At 37.8% G+C, this 20,329-nt stretch overlaps 2 protein-coding genes across 2 annotated transcripts in view; one reads left to right on the plus strand and one right to left on the minus strand.

The window, feature by feature from the left end:
• The window catches only part of LOC134674404 (NADP-dependent malic enzyme), a 44,541-nt gene extending 33,551 nt beyond the window's left edge, over nucleotides 1-10,990 (minus strand). Inside the window, exon 1 of the mRNA XM_063532480.1 lies at nucleotides 10,822-10,990. Coding sequence (XP_063388550.1) covers nucleotides 10,822-10,868 — 47 coding nt within the window. The 5' untranslated portion in view covers nucleotides 10,869-10,990. The remainder of the gene's footprint in view (nucleotides 1-10,821) is intronic.
• Nucleotides 10,991-15,193: 4,203 nt separating this feature from the next.
• On the plus strand, nucleotides 15,194-20,197 carry LOC134674528 (translation initiation factor eIF2B subunit alpha). Its single transcript, XM_063532632.1, has 8 exons — nucleotides 15,194-15,344; nucleotides 15,420-15,521; nucleotides 15,880-16,019; nucleotides 16,159-16,275; nucleotides 16,729-16,841; nucleotides 18,795-18,939; nucleotides 19,363-19,509; nucleotides 20,033-20,197. Exons 1-8 carry the CDS (start codon nucleotides 15,332-15,334, stop codon nucleotides 20,165-20,167), a joined length of 912 nt encoding a protein of 303 aa, XP_063388702.1. The 5' UTR covers nucleotides 15,194-15,331; the 3' UTR covers nucleotides 20,168-20,197.
• Nucleotides 20,198-20,329: the final 132 nt, after the last annotated feature.

Raw genomic sequence — 20,329 nt, forward strand, 5'->3', positions numbered from 1 at the left:
GCCTTACTAGGATATTATATACCCAGCTACGTCAGCTCAGAGGCGTAGGTAAAATTGCCACCTTTAGGTTCATGTCATGAGGAATATTGTGTTCACATACTGAATGTGTTTTTACATGTAATGTAATGTTTATTACTTTATAATCAGTCAATCAATCAAATCAAAATATACTTTATTCATGTAGGCCTAGCAACAAGCTCTTATGAATCGTAATTAATCTTAATCTAATTATCAGAGCAATTTATTGATGTTAATATTATTCCATAATAAAATTGGATTATTATACATGTCAAATTTAACACTAAGAATTTCACAAAAGGATCGTCAAACATTAAAAAAAAAAATTGTATAAAAAAAATACTAGTCTAGAATTTCTAGAATAAAATCTAAATGTCAAAAAAAAGCATAAGTAACAAACAAGTAGATAGTATTACATCGGAATATCCATTTCCTCATCAATAATCAAATATACCTAATAAATAAATAATCATTTCGAATAACAATTAATCCCACGTTGTATTATCATTCATGTAGTCCTGTGTGGTATAATAAGCTTTGGAAATAAGTTTACGCTTTACATAATTCTTAAATTTATTAATAGATAATTCAGTAATATGGTTTGGAAGTTTATTATAAAATCTTACACAATTACCCATGAATGATTTTTTAATTTTATGGAGCCGAGTGAAGGGCACTGCGAACTTATGTTTATTTCTAGTATTAATATTATGGATTTCACAATTTTTCCTAAAATTTACAATATTTTTATGTACATACAGAATTCTCATAAATGTATTGACAGTGCACTGTCATTATGTCAATTTCCTTAAATTTATCTCTAAGTGAGTCTCTATGGTTCATTTTGTATATTGCTCGAATAGCCCTCTTCTGCAGAACAAAAATGGTATTTATCTCTGAAGCACCGCCCCACAGTAAAATACCATATGCCATAATGCTATGGAAGTAACTAAAATATACTAATCGAGCTGTTTTCACATCAGTTAACTGACGGATTTTGCTCACTGCAAAAGCTGCAGAGCTCAGTCTATTCGAAAGAGTAGCAATATGGGGACCCCACTGGAGTTTAGAATCTAAAGTTATACCAAGAAAAACTGTACTATCAACTAATTCCAATTCCTCATCCTTCACAATGACACTTGCTTGCACATGCCTTACGTTACTACTAGTGACAAACTGAATACATTTAGTCTTTTTCTCATTTAACATTAAATTATTAACATTGAACCAATTTACTACTTTTGAAATAGCATTGTTTACATCATTGTAAGCTTGTTGCTGTCGTTTGACTTTGAAAATAAGTGAGGTGTCGTCTGCAAACAATACTATATCATGGTGGGTCTTAACAAGGAATGGCAAGTCATTTATGTAGATAAGGAACAGGAAAGGCCCCAATATTGACCCCTGTGGTACACCCATAGAGACCAATGACCCAGGTGATCGCTGTCCATTCACATCGACCCTTTGTATTCTACCATTTAAGTAGGACTTAAGTAAATTCAGTGCCGATCCTCTAACGCCGTAATAATGAAGTTTCCTGATTAATGTTTCATGACAAACACAGTCGAAGGCCTTAGATAAATCACAGAAGACACCTAAAGCATCTCGTGACTCCTCCCAGGCATCGAAAATATGCTTAATTAGCTCAACACCAGCATCGGTTGTTGAGCGACCCCGTGTAAAACCAAACTGCTTATTATGCATCAAATTATTAACGTTAAAATGTCGTACTAATTGAGAAAGAACTAATTTTTCAAAAATCTTGATAAATGTTGGTAGCACAGATATCGGTCTAAAGTTAGTGGGGTCAGAGCTGCTACCAGATTTAAATAAAGGAATTACTTTACTATGTTTCATTAGATCAGGAAACTCGCCGCAATCAACACTGTTGTTAAATATAACTAGGTACCAAGTCAGGCGCTACAATTTCTACTAAGGATTTGACAGCATGGACAGAGACTCCCCAGAGGTCACTAGTTTTTTTGACATTAATTGATTTAAACGCCTTTATTACATCTGAGTTACAAACATGTTCAAAATGAAGGTCTCCACAACACTCTGGAGCGTTATCTTTTAATAATGTAACAGCAGATGAGGGTGATGAATTTAAATCCTTAGTTGTAGATACTGGTACCTCGGTGAAAAATTTTTCAAATTCTGTAGCTACTTCTAAATTAGAATCTATAATTTTGTTATCAATGTTTAGTTTAAGTTCTTTAATTGTGTGTTTCGAACAACCAGTCGCCACATTTATTACTTTCCAGGTTGCTTTAATAATGTCTGAACTACTTTTTATTTTCTGACTTAGATAATTTCGCTTAGCTATATGACAATCTACTTTAAACTTCTTCGAATACGCCTTCACATGTTCTTTAAATTCATCACTCTGATTAAACCGCCGTTCCTCATATAAGGCATACAGTTCACGTCTTCTTTGATGTAAGTCCGCAGTAGCCCACTCACTAAAAACTGATGCACCACTAACTACGACCGATTTTGAGGTGAATATCGCATTATAATGATTCATAAAAGTGTGAAAGAATAAATATAAATTCAATTAATTAATTTCGTGATTACCGATAACAAAGTCCACTGGAGTGTCTCTGTCACTCCAGTCGCTTAATGTGCGCGGGCGAGATAATCATTAATGCAAACCAGTATAGCGATTTCCGATCATGCAAAGTTATAATATTATCATTATGTTATACATAACGAGGTCACGTTATGTAAGGGTTAGTCTAAAAATCGGACTCACCCACGTCTAAAATATGCTACTTATTTATTATTGTTTTTTACATAGGCACACACAACTCACATGTACCATGTTAATATGCCTACAATAACTACTACTACACTTTGCTAATAGAGGATATAATAAAAAAATTACCGTCACAATAAAGGTGTTTTACCTACCGGTAATTATAAGACTTCGAGAAGTCTTAGTCATACCGCGGTCATTAAATATTCAGTTTTATTGTAGTAGGTTACTTTTGAGTACAAAATGTTAATATTTTTCAATTCACGATTCAACCGCAACATTTTGTCTCGACTGCGAGTTGGTTCTTAGTATAAATCAGACACTGAGCCCTATTTACCTACACCAAAATATACGTAATCGGAGATCACAATTTTACTAGTCAGTGATGGCAGTGAAGTAGTCGGTAAGCATTTTGAACTGACTGCTACTGCACAGTTTCGCAAGTCCCGTCCCGAGTCATGGTGGCGGATGGTTTAGCAACTGTGTGGTCTACCGCAACCTCATCGTGCTTCTCGATACAGGACCTTACGACGACGGAATAAGCAGACTATTTGCAATTCATGCATATTGTTGCAATTTCAGCACAGACTACTAAAATGCCTTATTTAAAACAATGGACGAAAATGCTATTCATAGAAGCCTGAGTGCCATATCAGTATCACGTACGTTTAGCATGAAAAAGCCTTATTACTAAGCAATATTTATAATAAAATGTGCATTGTATATTACTGGCAACCGTGACGAAACTGTTACTGAAACCGAGTCGTTACATATAAACATTTGTTAGGAGAAAGTATAATTTGTTACACATTTGGCGAACGATTTGAGCTTGGAGAGAGCGATAATAAACATCTCAATTCGATATAGCTCCATCTATCTATTGTTAAGCAGCGCTTGGCCGTTAACATTACATTGCATATATCACAGTTAACATTAAGTATAGTCATACAAATTAACCATAAGAGTTGAAACTTGAAATAGTAGGTGGACTCTTAGCTGCATCCACCGTTCAGTTCAGTGACTTCATTCTGTGTACAGAATTACAGATCCCATACCAAATGCGAATGTGATGATGATGATGAGGTCGGCACGTTGCAGAACTTACGATTTTCGATAGTCTCGGTACTTTCAATGATTTACATATCGTTGTAATTAATTAAACAATGAATTTTAGCAGAGTCAATATACAAGAAACTCTAGAGCCCTTGTTCAATTATATTATTAAGGATTTCCTGCCTCAAGGGCCGCTGTTTCCGGATTTAGATTACTCAAATTAACAGCAGATGTATTTCAACTCTATCTCTAACTCTATCATTAATTGGAAACTTTTGCTTTAACTTTTTTACTCAGTGCTATTTTCAGTTAAATTATTAAAATATTAAGCATGGTTTGTGTTCATATTACATATTACTATAAATATTACTTCAAAACATATAGGTATATGTGAATAACCCCAGTAACAAAGTTACAATTACACAATTACATCAACGTACCTGTACCTAATCGTCCTAATCAGACATAATCAGAGCGCGCATCTCTGATGAATGCGATGTGTCTTGCATTGCACGTGTAGACTAGCTGTTTATGACTCTTTTTAACAACCCCTTAGATGTAGATGTAGATGTAGTGTAGGGACGCCCGGCCGGAAGCAGGCGGGCTATCGATCGCTTGTCGCGTTCATTTAGCCCGGTTCCCTGGAGTTGGAGCTGCAGGTTACTGTCCCGGCGGCATTCCCACACTATTCTCCTCAAATCTTCTTGTTTTCCTGCAGAACAGAAGGACATCTTTGAGTTCGACGTCCTTTAGTTCGTTTTCTTCTAGTGTGTCTCTACCGAATGTATTATATCGCGGTGCCGCGTACATAGTACATTCTGCTAGTAAGTGTAAGCTGGTCTCCTCCTTACCACAATGTGGACAGGAGGCATCTCTACTAATTTCCATTATCTTAAGGTGTCTGTTGAGAGTATTGTGACCTGTAATGATACCTGTCAGTAGTCTCAGACTGCTCTTACCTAGTTTCAAAAGATACCTGGTTCTCCTGTGGTCTATATCTTTGATCATCATCTTCGACTGTCTGCATCCAGTCTCTTCTTCCCATTCTCTCTGTGCTTCCATCTCTTTTACCTTCTCTATGACTCCCTTCGTGACATCAGCTGACATAGGCAGAGCCGGTTCCGGACCTATGTATTCCGTCTCCGCCCCTATCCTCGCCAGCTCGTCTGCTTTCTCGTTTCCCGTTACTCCCTGGTGTCCTGGTACCCATGCCACCGTGACACTTCTTTGCTTGCCTATCAAGTTGAGCTCCTCTCGGCATTCTCTCACGAGCGAGGAGGTAACTGATATTTTCTTTAGTGCCTTTAGTGCTGCCTGGCTGTCTGTGTATATTACAACAGCTCCCTCTTGTTTTGCGCTCTTTTTGATTATGCTTGCGCAGCGTGTTATAGCACATACCTCGGCTTGGAACACGCTTGCATATCTACCTAGTGGTACTGATACTTTCTCTCCCAGTTTGGGAATCACTATGCCCGCTCCTGCTAGTTTCGTCGAGCTTCTTCTTGAGCCATCCGTAAAGCAGATGGTCGTCGGGTGTCCGACTTCCACCTTCCAGTTGTCTCTTTCTCCTATGTGTATTCTATATTTCTTGTCAAAAATCTCCTGCCTCTTTATAAGGTCATTATTAGCCATCAACATTTCAAGTTTTGATAGTGCCTCTCTTTGTATTAGCGCGTGTCTCTTGTCCACGCAGCTTCCTCTCCATTCCTTGCATGCTTTCATTCTATACCACTGTTCCGTGGCTCTTTTCTCCACCTCAATCCAGAGTGGCTTCAAGCCTAGCATTACCTCCATTGCATGTGTCGGGGTTGTTCTCATAGCCCCCGTCATCATGAGGCACGCTAATCTCTGGACTTTGGTTAGCTCTCTTTGGTTTTCTTTGATATGTGCTCTATGCCACCCACCTCTAACAACCCCTTAGCCACCGTGGAGCTCTAACAATGTGACGTCAAAAACACGACGGCAATAATGTGGCATCTTTTTTATTCATAATATTTCAGCATAAAGTTATGCCTGAAATATTATGAATAAACTCTAATAACTATTATATTTTAGATCTTTCGATAGTACAAAATTTTATAGGGGCTGAAAATTGGATTAAGTAGGTACTTAACCATACCTACATGGTAACGTATACGTTATATGAAAATTTTGTTGAAAGATTCTGGCAGCTCAGCTCAAGACGTCTAGAGGTATACGCTATTTAGTACATTCACGAAAAATATTGTCTACCTATGCCATAGGATAGTAAGATACCAAAAGTATTGAACAATTTAACTCCTTCCAAGGGCACTAAGTACTTTAATTATTGTGGATGGCAGGCTATTGATGGTCATGCAGCAAGATAAGTACGTTAGATTACATTTATATGCGGCATCCGGCTTTACGCGATTAAACCTTATGGCATAAAAAATTAAATTAACTTTAGCAGATATACCATCATATCTATTAAAGTCTGGTCGGAAGACAAGTTTCCTTCCGGCTTCACTACTCTTCTGCTAAACCTAAAACAGACAAAATTAAGAAGGGTAGGTATTTGGTAGGTATATTATAACTTATTACTACAGTTACTACTAAGCAATAGCTTAATAAGCATGTTAATAAGCTAGAACCTATCATTATATGATTAAAAAAAACACATTATAACCACCACCATATTATTGTTTAGACTCGACCGATTGTTTGATTAGGTACTTATACCTACATACTTTATAATTACTACGACCGCACTGGATTTCGTTTAACTAAATGTTTCCTTTCAGTTCTTCAAAATTTATTTTATCTAATGAGTTTATTTACCTACGTGCCCCTATTATTTATGAACGCAATATTGTTTAAAAATTGCGTCATTCGTAAATGTTAGCATGAACGGTATGAATGTGAAGGAAAATTTTAAATATCAGCAATTGACTTTTTTTTGTCATTTCCTTAACGGGTAGCCAAAGTGCCTTCATATACCTACTTACCATGGCCCAGCGAAATTGGACGACGACGACGACGTCCACAACTCCACATCGACATTAGGATTAAATAACAAACTCTTAGCTATCTGAGTAATAAATAGAATATGTCTATACTGAGTAAGTTTACAAAACAGAACTGTTACCTATAGGGTTTCTGGTTTCTCGACCTTTTTAATTTCTCGAGGCACGGGAATTCTCGACCAAGATTTCTTGAGTTTCTCGAGAAATTTTGAAAGCTCAAAAAAACACCATGTTGTTTAATTTTTTTTTTTGCTTTTTTATAAATCAAACTCGTAGGAATCATAGGTGAGATCAATAATCAAACATATGGTACATTTTAGTCACCATAAATTGCACTTAATAATCAAAAATACAACAGCAAAAAAACTATAGGTCCAGGCGTGCGCACCGGCGATGTGTTATTCTATAGTGTATTTCTTTAGGTATTCAACAAAATGTAAACAAACCACAATATGGTATTTTATATAATATTCAAGTCAATAAATTTAACTCGATGTGACAAAACTTACAGAAGTTTTACTACGTAATATTAATTAATCGTACTTACTCAAGTACTCAACGTAACAATAAAGCTGCTAAAATTTTAATATTTTGCTAATAGGAATATATCAGGATGATTTGATTTATCAATAGTACTTTAGTTTTGTTATATTTGTTATTACACCTATTACATGGTCCTATAATTCGTTACAAATTTTTTTTAAGCTTTTTTCAATAAAGAGACACTACATGAATGTCATGAATCATGATAGTTCAAAAGTTTCAAAACATGAAAATAGGTTAAAGCTATAGAACGATAGGGGACGGATCAAGATAGTTTTTTATTTGGTCGGTAATAAATGTTTTAAATAGTTTCCTACCTGAAAATGTAAAAAAAAAACATTGTTCATATTGATTTAACTACCTAAAGAAATGCATTATCTTAGACACATCATGTGTTATACGCGTGTTTTCTTTTTACTTATCACAAGAGATTTATTTCTCGAGTTCTCGAGGCATTGAATATTTTTTTCCCGTCTCGACTTAGGACAAATTTCTCGAGATTTCGCGCCTCGGGAATTCTCGAGCAGAAACCCTAGTTACCTACCTATAAGTTTATTTAAATATGTACCTCGACGTTTCAAATAATGCCCCGTAAATTTGCACCAATCTTTTACCATTCAGTGCAAGGAAATTTCGAAAACAGATTCTAATATGATACAATTACGAGTGACTAGTGAGTTTCAGAACTACCCGACAATATGAAGTATTCGGAATCACTCGAATACATTTTACCTGAAAATATGAATCATATTTTCTAAAATTAAACACATTTTTGTTGCTCACAAGTAAGTAAGCCTTGGCAAAATGTTCCCGGGGCAATGCTAGAAAGGTGGGATCTCTACGGGCCCCATTCCAAAAACTTTCAGCGTTATCCTCACACTCAATCACTGTAATTTTAACAACTGTTCCAAGCTTGTCTAACCACTTGCACGGTTTCGTTTTCTTTCGCACGCTTTTTATAACGTAATGACATTGAACGTTACCGTAATTTTAAGTAACGTCTGTTATTATTTATAATGACGGCTTCGTTATAGAAACGCGACGGCTAGAGTATGTTACATAGAAATCTTGTCGTGGTAAAGAAAATCTGTAAGTGCCGAGCAGAGTGGTAGCAGCTTAATTTTATGTAATAAAGTATACAATACACGTGATAAAGACTTGAAAGTGTTTATAGTGCTACCTCAAACACTTAATTACCATGATTACCGTTTGATTACCATTTACTACACTGACAGCCTAGGAAGAGGGTTTATGTAATAATTAGTTTGTTTTATATTGTACCTACCTATTATACTGTAATGAATTTAATGTAATACTTTAAAACCGAATCCGAATACTTTAACTGTTACAAGTATACCTGTTTTATTATCGGTTTTGTCGGTGGTCACAGGACTTACAGCTTACAGCCCACCTAATAGTCTATGGACTTACAATTCTAGAGGTGTCACATGCGCGTTGCCGGCTCTGTGATGTGTAAAATCGGTTTATTCCCTTGAACTTTTATCAATGACCCCAACAGTAAATGGAGCGCTCTATTACTAGAACAAGGACACAGGTGACGATTTTCCCAAGAAAATTCATTTATCTAATTCTTAATAGCTCCTCGTGTACACACTGACTCAGCTTGTAAAGGCAATTTTAGCTAAGTAAATGCTTAAAACGATAGTCACCCCGTCAAGGGACATAACAATATGGACATAGAACCTAAATACGCATACCTAAATACCTTCCTACACATTGTTATAATATATGTGTGTTGTTGACTGCTAGAGAATGCCTCATGGCATTAAGGTCGCCTTTTGTACACTAAGTTTTTCTTTTCTGCAATAAAGTATAAATAAATAAATAATTCCAGGGTAAATAAATATTTTGGTGATCGCGTCAAATTAAATCTTTTTTCTTCGTTTTCGTAAAATTCGTCCAACAGCAGGTTCAAGTATTATAATAAAAAAAGACAAATAAGTTCCGTGCGTCATTGTTAAAAGCTAAAATTGTATATGCAGGCACTGATGATATGTTATAAACAACAAGTTCTTTACCTACTATATAATTAGGTATTTATATTATGATACAAGCATAATCACAGAACTAGTAACAGGAAATATAAATACTTCGATGAGTAAGATGCATAGCATAAATGTCTACTCGTATGCATATAAGGTGTTTCGATATTATGTATACATATATCGTTGCATGTAAATTGTTCATTATTTATTACACCTGCATCAGCTAAGTAAACCTTTCATAAACAATAGACAATGTAACCACACAGTGTAGGTACCTAAGTATACTCTAGATATCAGTCTTATCTAGTTGAAGCCTAATCTAGATTCACAAAGTCTACGTAAATAACAAGTAGATATGCGTATATATATTCATTAAATAATACATATTAACTCAAACCCAGACATCAAAAGTTGCCAATTCCAATATAAGTTATAAGTAGATTAGGTAAGTATCTAATTTGAACATTAAAAATGTATGTATGCAAAAGTAACAACTGGCGGTCTTGTTGTTGGTAAATAGCGATCTCTTTCAGGCAATTTAAATACCTTACAACTCTTGCTATTCATTAGTAAAATGGTTATGTATACAGTGTTGCCAACTTGGCATAAATGATGCCAGATCTGGCATATTTTCACTCGCTTTGGCACCAAAATTTTCCATTTAGCATCTGGCATATTTTTTAGCATAATTTAGTCTAAGCCAAGTTTGCACCAACTTAGCAGCAATAATATGCGCCATCGCTTTATGTGGTTCATAATTTCATATGAATTTTGACTTTTGTGGACGGATGGACGTCAACGCACTAAATAAAGTTGGTCAAGCAGATCTTGTCAGTACAAAAAGGCGGTAAATTTGAAAAAAGTATGTGTTTTAAGTGTCTAATTTCAAGTGATATTTTAGCATTTTTTTAGCATAGATGTTTCAAAAATCTTTGGCATAATTTTGGCATAATCTAGACTTTAGTCTAGCATATTTTCAAAATCCGAGTTGGCAACACTGTATGTATACCTAATTAATACCGATTTAAGACTAGGTGACCGAAATCCATTTAATCTTTCATTATCCATTGTCGACTAACCCCAAGGAAAAAGGCCTAGGAGATTCTCGCTAAGATACCAGCCGTAATTCTTAGTTGTAGCCGCTGTAGGGCTAAGCATTTAATTTGTTATCTTATCGTAAAGGTAAAAGCTTATTTGCACCAGCTGGGTCTGGCCCGTGCAAATCTTGACATTCTTGACAAGTTATGTTTCTGGCCAGAGGACAAAACCCTCCTAGCCCCATGTACCTTTGGCATACCTACGTGTATAATTACATCAATAAACAAGAAAATGCTTAATAAATTTATTTCATACCTTATTAATTAACCTAACTCGATCTAATTCTCGCAAACGACCTGTTACATACTCAAACGATAAAATAATGTTGTTTATTTATAAACAAGCAATCACAACAACTTACTGCCACTTCCTCTTATCGTTGAGCTTGACGGACGCGGAGTTCCCCATGGCACCTGCACTTCAAGAACTTTATTTAAAACTATAGTAAAACGGTAGACTCGATCGACAGCGAGTGGCGGTGTGCGCGCGTCTTAGCCATGCGACTCCTCGAGACTGTTCTCCGCGGCCCTGACTTTCCCTCCACCTTTTCCACCACTTGTTGCGAACAATGAACATATCGTAAAATGAGCTCCGAATTATCAAGATTGAGTTATCAGTATAACTATGGGTAGTTTTAATTTTCATTTCGATACGTCATATTTTTTCTACTTGGCGGTAGATGGCGTAGACAGTTCCGTAATTCCGTTGATTCAATCTTCCTGCTAATTAACTACTATACAGCTAATGAAAACTTATACCTAGCCACCTAGACTTGCATTGATAAAGCAATAAATAGATAACGCACCCTCGTTTTTTGCATGTTTAGAATAAGCGTAAATAAATAATTCAATGTCAGTGAAGGTGACCTAAACGCACCGCACCAGAATGTTGTAGGTATAGTATAGCTCAGACCAACAGTTTAAAACAGAGCACAATGGTTAGCTGAACAGTCTAAACTACTTTTGCAAGCTCTTAATATTTCAGCAATAAAGTTATAAGAATAGTCAAATGCTTTTTAACCGACTTCCAAATCCCAAAGGAGGAGGTTATCAATTCGGTTGTATGTTTTTTTTATTTTTTTTATTTTTTATGTTTGTTACTCCATATCTCCGTCATTACTGGACCGATTTTAAAAATTCTTTTTTTGATTGCATGTATATGCATACAGATTGGTCCCGTTTTTGTCAAAATCCAGTTCTGATGATGGGATCCATGAGGAATCGACGGAACTCCTCAAATCTTAAAGGCATACATATAGTGATTTTTGTGTTTTTATCAACAAATCAAGCATATACATTTAAAAACGTGACATTTGATGAAGTGGAACTGCTGATGATGATCAGAACGGAACTCTTCAACGACGCATAGTTCACCTTTGGCGATTTGTCCTCTGCCTTATGTTTGTTAAGCAAGTTAAGTTAAGATGATCAGAACAGAACTCTTCAACGACGCATAGTACACACGTTTGGTGATTTCGAATTTCGATTTTGACTTGGACTGGGACCCGGACTCGTACCCGGATCGGAACCGGACCTGGACTCGGACTCGGACTTGGACCCGGACTCGGACCCGGACTCGGACCCGGACTCTGACCCGGACTCGGACCCGGACTCGGACCCGGACTCGGACCCGGACTCGGACCCGGACTCGGACCCAGACTCAGACCCGGACTCGGACTCAGAGACCTGGACCTTGACCCGGAAAATCACTATGATACCTAAACTAAATAAACCGCTATGATTACCTACCATAAAATGTAGGTATATAGTATGATGATGCCAAACCCCTCCCGCTCATACCCCCGTACACCGCACGGCATGCGCCGTTAAGTAGGTTAGGTTAGGTTTGAACTGCGATCCTCACAGACCAAACAAAAGTGGGTTAGGTTTGGTTAGCACTGCGGGCTTTACAGAAACGAAATGCTACTAGAAAAGTGGGTTTGATTAGGTTCGAACTACGATCCTCACAGAACCGAACTGCAATCAGAGAAGTGGGTTAGGTTAGGCTAGAACTACGACCCTTACGGAAACGAAATGCTACTAGAAAGTACTGGTTTTACCTCCTTTTCTACATAGTGCACCATCTACCATAATTTTTCACCGGGCCCCATAGAATCCGGTTATTTTTTCTTAAAAATTATTGTTAAATATATTTCGAGCTACTCGAAGCTAGATGGCGGTTATGTCAAGATTCCCACAATGTACTAACATTTAACTTCCTGTAGCTAAATTATGTTTAATCATTAGTGTCCGACCGAAGGTTCGGTTTCGGTTTCGGTTTCGGCCAGTTTCGGCCAAAAAATCATGTTTCGGCTGTAGTTTCGGTTTCGGCCAAAAAACGGCCGAACCTTTCGGCCGGGCCGAAACTTACAAAATGGTACTTCGGACAAAGACCAAAAGTTGGGGAATAAGTAGGACAACAATATTAATATCTACATATACTGATTCATGTATAGGTACAGAAATTAATTGGTTTATTATAAAACACAATTCCACTAATGAGGGCGCCACTGGACGGCCGACGCAGTCTTAAGAGGCTGTCAATAATTATAACGCGCACACTGTCTAATTGTATCGGAGTGAATGAGATAGCACTGTCGCATGTTACTGGGCCCTGGGCAAGAGAATAATAAGAAAACTCATCATCTTCCTCGCGTAATCCCGGAATTTTGCCGTGCCCTGGCAATGGGAATGGGAGCCTGGGGTCCAATAGACAACTAATCCCAAAAATTGGTGTAGGCACTAGTTTTTACGAAAGTGACTGCCATCAGACTGACCTTCAAACCCAGAGTGTTAACTAGGCCTTATCGGGACTAGCCGGCTTCCTCACGATGAAAACATCGTGAGGAAGCCGAACCTTCACCGAAAAGCAAATAGTAAATATCAAATGATATTTCGTAGGTAAATAAGTTCCGAAAAACTTTTGCTTCGTCGAACGTCGAACGTCGACGAAACTGCGGTCTCGCTTTTTAATACAATGGACATTGGTTGGAGTCTGTGCTCAACTACTTATCCTGAAGCCTGAAGCACGGCTTTGACTTCGCATGAAAGTTCGCCTCACTGGGGCACTTCGGACTTTTAGGCCCAGGTGAAGATTGGTACCTGGCCTTGCGATATTGTTGACAAAATATTTCGCGCTCGCTGCGCTCGCGTTTTTGGTTGACCCTGTATCTACATGTTAGCTTGACTGGTGACTGAATAGAGTTAGACCAAGAAAATTCTGCAATGATTTTGATACGCAGTGCAACTAGTGCAAATGTTATTGATACGTCATAATTTCATAGAAGTTTTGACGTTTAAAATAACACTTGCACTGCGTGTGTTATCAAAATCGTTGCAGAATTATCTTGGTCTTAGTAATTTTCTTAAAAAAACTGCTTAAGTAACATCAATTTCAAGGACATTCGGTGTTGTCAGCCCCATAATATGTGTATAAAAGCGGTTTTATGACATTTTTCAACGATTTTATCAAGTCTACAAAAGTTTCGGTTTCGGTTTCGGTTTCGGCCGAAACTAGAGCCAAAGCCGAACATTCGGTTTCGGTCTCGGTTTCGGCAAAAAAACATGTTTCGGTCGGACACTATTAATCATGGCATTCATGACCTTTGTTACTGTTTTTGCAGCGCTAGCAAAAACTGAGTAATTGGCGGAGACTCGTCATACACCTGGGAACTTAACAAAAAATCTCAATTGGACTGAAATTTGTTAATGAGATAATTAAAATGCTCTAAGCGGTACCAAATTGTTGATAGCTTAACTAGGTTCAGTCGGTATTTTTGACACTAGTTTGGATCCATCTGGGGGTCACACAGAAAAACAAATGGTCTAAGTAGGTATCTTCTTCCCGAAAGGCATGTAATATTTTATAATGGCATAATGGAAAGAGTGTTACGATGTTCTGGGATTATTATCCTAGGAAATTCTTGATAATATAAAGGCGATACGGTGTTTTTATATCATTTCACGGAACAGCGTCAATTTAACAGCGTCATCTAGCATGCAATTTATAAACGAAAGGAAAATAATAAATCTGGGGTCATCATGCCGAAAAAAATATTTACTGTAGGTACATATATATGGTGCTACACATGTGCTACACACTAGTGCGGTAATAAGCACTTTCCATGCCTAAGTCGAAAATTTAAAGGGCCATATATGTACTGTAAATCGTTGTACGATAAGCCCCCTCCAGACTATGCGCGTGAATCGCGTGCGAAGCCGCGAACGCGAGTGTGGAGTCGATTTCGCTGTCCGCGAAAATCGACGCCACACTCGCGTTCGCGGCTTCGCGCCGCGATTCGCGCACGAGTGTGGAGGAGGCTAAACAGGTGCCAATAGGTAATTCGCAACTCGTGTCGATTTAAAACAATCCCTTCGGTCGGGTTTTAATTTATAACCACTAGTTGCGAATTTCCTACTTTCCGAACTTGTTTCGTAAATAACTAATATAACTATTCAGGTATCGGAGACAGGCGCCATCTAACGTGCTATTCGTAAACTAAGCAAAATGTGTGTGAGTCTGGGGTCATTACATTATCGAAAGAAAAATCTAAATAGTGCGATTCAGGATTTTTAATACACGGAAAAGCGCCATCTTTCGAAGAGAAAAAGAAGAAGACCCATTAGAACGCAGCGCACTAGTAAGTCTAGTAAGATGTTGTTCCGAACGCGACCACAATCTGCTGTCACTGTCATATTGACATTTGTTTGACAACGTTAAAGCGACCTGAGAACCTGACGAAATATTGAAATAGGTTAAGAAAACTAAGTTTTAAACATTTATAGTACATATTTTATATTATAGAAAATTAAAGAATTAGTTCAGTATACTTTATATAATACTAGTGCTTAAATTCTTATTCTTAAATCACAATGAAAAAAGAAGGTAAGTCTCCTAAGAATGATTTCAAGCACCTTATTGTTTCTTAGATGTTTTTAATAAAACTTTTGTTCATTACAGAAGTTCAAGAAATTTTCTTGAAAATTTTGAGAGAAGAGGAAGATGTATCCGCTGGGGTTGCTGCAATCAGAACCTTGCTGACTGTTATAAAAACATATAAAGGTAGGATTTTGTCTTACGCAAACATACTAAGTATTTATAATTTCAATTTGTAAGAAAATACGAGGACTTGGTGTGCTTTAGGGCTATTACATAGCAGTAACATTTTAGCAAGATTGTGTAATAGAAAACAATGTGTAGATGTAGATTACAGAGAGTATTCAATTTACATTATCATGAATGCTCATATGCTCAATTTCTTTCAATTGTTTTGCATTAAAAAGTAGGCTATTAGTAATTTCACTGTTTTCATGTAAATTTAGCTCATATAATAGGAATGTATGCATTGTATAAAATTGTTAGCAATTTGAAAATGTTAGGTGTAGTATGTCTCAATAGTAGAATATTACATTAATTTCAGTGGCAACAGTGCGCGAGCTAGACCTGAACCTGCAGCTGGCAGTGGACGCCATGCGCCACTGCGACCAGCCCGTCACCGCCATCTCCTCCGGCTGTGAGCTCTTCATGCGCTTTATCACATTTGCCAAACTTGACATGGAGGTTTGTAATATATGAATAAGTTACTTTTTATGAAATATATGAATGACTTATAATATAACTCAGCTTCCCTACTGATTATTTTCTCACAAAAACATAATGTTAATAATGTGGTAAAATGTAATTAGTATGTTTGTTGCAGTCATTTGACAAGTGCCAGGAGATCATGCTGGAGCGTGGTAACGTGTTCCTGCAGACGCTGCTCGAGGCGCGCGGCAAGGTCGCCGCTCAGGCACTGCCTTTCATCAGTGACGGATGTGTGAGTACCTGCTCTGTGAAACCATCAGAGCAATGTCTGGCTACTTCAAATGACATGAGGATTTCTGGGACAGTGCTACAAGTTATAGATAGTATACTTATCAGTCATTTCCAATTCCCTCTATTGACAGTAGCTACAGACTTACAGAGGCAAAGGGGAGGCTTAAGGTGTAATATAACATGATTTTTCCGTTATTACTTAGTATTTTAATCTGTGAGTCATCAGGAGACTTATTGTGTGTTTCATTGTTCTATGAAGTTTAGACCATATTTTAGCAAAATCAATAATTTTTATTGTGGACAATTTATATAAAATGGATACCTATGTACCATCGCCCACACTTGTTAACAGTACATCAGTGGACCTTATGCCTTTTGTAATAAGGTCCACTGATGTGCAGTTAGGAGTGTTGCTGTTTGTACTATTATCCATCATATTATTCTATATTTTTAGAAAATATTGACACATTCGAGATCAAGAGTGGTACTGCAAGCCATGCTGGAAGCTGCTCAAGCCAACAAGAGGTTTCAGGTTTACGTCACCATGTCTGGCCCAGAGAATAGCGGGTTCGTATTATGTCTATTGAATATTAAAACCAAAATATAACTTTGCTAATCCGCGAAAAGATAACGTGCTAGTCAATCAAAGCTAACCCGTTATACTTACTTGCTTGTTTTTTACATGCAATTAATGTTCCCACCCTCCCACCGCAAAAATAAATATAACAAACCACCAACAAAAGAACAATAGTCGACACGTGTTTCGCCTCTCTACGAGGCATCGTCAGGAAATGTTGACGGTCAACCGGCCGTTTCCGTTGCCGGGCGTCGCACTATCCTATTTTTTTTTTTTGCTTTTTTTTGTAAACTCAATTAGAAACGGGCCACGATGGTCATTTTATTTTAAGAACCGGGCCCCTGAAGGCACTAATTGGCGACCCGTGCAATAGAGTATTTCCATAGACGTATGGAAGAGATCACGCAAGTATTAATTCTTCTTGTAATAGATAAGAAACTGTCAATGCTATTTCAAATTTTAGTTCATTATTTTTAGGGTTCCGTACCTCAAAAGGAAAAAACGGAACCCTTATAGGATCACTCGTGCGTCTGTCTGTCCGTCCGTCTGTCACAGCCAATTTGCTCCGAAACTACTGGACCAATTAAGTTAAAATTCGGTACACATATGTAAGTCTGTGACCCAAAGACGAATATGTAACGTCATCTAATGAATTGTAAACGTAAGGGCTACTTTTGGGGGGTAAAAGATAAAATTTAAAAACAAATTTTTGCAAACTATATCGTGTTACATATCAAACAAAAGAGCTCATTGTGAGAATCTCAAATATATTTTTTTTATAAATTTACGATAAATAGTTTAGAAGTTATTCAAGAAAATAGACAAAAAATGACCATTCCCCCCCCTCTATCTCCGAAACTACAGGGTCTAAAATTCTGAAAAAAATACACAAAATAGTCCTTTACCTAAAGATGACAGGAAAACCTATTAGAAATCTACAGTCAAGCGTGAGTCGGATTTAAGAACAAAACTGCGGTTTAGGTTTTTTAGGGACACAGCTGCAATGGTTTAAGTGAAACGTGATGTAGACAGCTATTGCGAAGGCCCTAGGCCGATATCCGCATAAGGCCGAAGGCCCGAAGCATCCCGAAGAGGCCTGCCTTTAGCTTCAAGCATGAGTCGGAATGACGACAAAAAGTGCGACTATATAGTTAAACCGTAACAAGCCTGCAGCGATTTTGATAGCCCACGCAGTGCAAGTGTCATATTAAACGTCAAACTTCTATGAAATTATGACGTATTAACAACACTTACACTGCGTGGGCTATCAAATCCGCTGCAGACTTTTATTGGTGTGACTATAGGCTGTATCTGGCACACAGCCGCATTGGTACAAGTGTAGTACTGATTGATTAGGTTACTATTGTTACGTGTTTTAAAAAGCACTATACAGGGTGGCCAAAAAATAACTAAGTGTATTCCCGTTGCCAAACGTGCAACCCCGAAATTGCGAGGAAAAATTTGGCTGTTTCATACATTTTGGGTGGTTCGTTTTCTATGGAAGGATACATTTTTTTTTCGCGATTTCGGGTATTGGTCCCATAGTAAAAGTTGTAAAGCTCAGTATAATCTGAAAACCTCCCCGGCTACGGGAATGCACTTATTTTTTGGCCACCCTGTAGGTATTATCTCTCTTCGGCCTTCGCTTTTAAAACACTTGCGGAAGTTGTAGGAAGCGCGACCCGTCGGACGCTCCGAGCTATTAGCCCTAGGCGGAGCTCGGTCTCGGTCAAAAAAAATTGTTGAAAATTGTGTGATGTACGGAACCCTTGAAACGCGAGTCCGAACTCGCACTTGACCAGTTTTTTTATTAAAAGTGTGTGTAGCATAACATTCCATTGATTCACCATCCGGACAGATATAATAATCAGCCTTTTATTCATTTTTTCTGCATTTCGAGACGTATAAGTGGGAGTCTGACTGATGTGTCTTGTCTATTATAGAACTCTTATGCACAAGCAGCTGACGGCAGCGGGCGTGGACTCGACGCTGATCCTGGACGCGGCCGTGGGGTACATCCTGGAGCAGGTGGACATCGTCATGCTCGGCGCCGAGGGCGTCACCGAGAGCGGCGGCATCATCAACAAGGTACTTTGATGGTACATTTATAGTTCAATAATGGTGACGCCTTAAAGCGTATGAAACTTTCACGAGTAAGCAGAATTTGCAGGTGGAATATCCCGTTGGTCATATAATTCAACATTAGCGACATGTATTAAACTCACGAAAGTAGGACAAGCAGTTTTGCAGTTGAAATCTCCAGCTTAGAAATAATTTAGAAAATTTATTAGGGTAATGCTTGAATTCACTTTGCTTAAGAGCATCCGGTAAGAGTCCGGCCTGAGAAAAGATCCAAACTCCGACCAGCAACAAGGAAGCGAAAGCCTGGCTGTCGCTCTCGTAGCGTGTCTCGTAACTTTAAAAAGTTTATACTCCCTTGAGTGTTAGCCAATACCAATACACAACTGTTTTATAATAACACCTGACAGCCTATTGAATTTAAATCAACAGATCGGCACATACGGCCTGGCGATGGCAGCGCTAGAGCTGAAGAAACCCGTATACGTACTCGCAGAAAGCTTTAAATTCTCAAGAATATACCCCCTCAACCAGCAGGACCTGCCCAAGGAGTTCAAGTATCTATCTAGCGTGCTAAAGGTAATTATAGCAACATTAACGTCTCTAGTCCACTTTAATATTTTAACGGGCCTACCACCTCGTGATCTAAATCTAAAACTTAAACTTGGCATTGACATTTGACTGCTGCGCCCTAGATACAGATCACGCTTGCTCCCACACATTAGGGACTGTCATTTTGTTATCTTATACATACCTTTAAACGAGCAATTGTTGTATATATATTCATTCATTTATTTATTATACTTATTTATATATATTCATTTATTTATATATATACTTCGGGCTTCTCGGAAACGGCTCTAACGATTTCGTTGAAATTTGCTTTATGGGGGTTTTTGGGAGCGAAAAATCGATCTAGTTGGGGCTTATCTCTGGGAAAACGCGCATTTTTGAGTTTTTATATGTTTTCCGAGCAAAGCTCGGTCTTCCAGATATTAATATGTATAAAACGGGACTTAAACTTGACAAACTGCAAATACTACTAAGCTGCCCCATTCCATACAGACACGCTCCCTATTGATGACAGACTTTATCTGTACAGAACGGCGCAGATCTGAGCAAGCAGCACCCGCTGGTGGACTACACGCCGCCCGCCTACATCACGCTGCTGTTCACCGACCTCGGCATCCTCACGCCCTCCGCAGTCAGCGACGAGCTCATCAAACTATACTTGTAATATATTTATTGTTTTTATAGCCTTGTTTTAGTTGTGTTCTCTGTACTCCTCGGAAATACTAATTGCGAAATTTCCACTTTGTATTTTTTCGGAAGTCTCATATTTTTTCAAAATTAAAGTTTCATTTATTTCCTTTTGGAAACTTACGCGATTTGCACATAT

The sequence above is a fragment of the Cydia fagiglandana genome, chromosome 2 (assembly GCF_963556715.1).
Source record: "Cydia fagiglandana chromosome 2, ilCydFagi1.1, whole genome shotgun sequence".
NCBI lineage: Eukaryota > Metazoa > Arthropoda > Insecta > Lepidoptera > Tortricidae > Cydia > Cydia fagiglandana.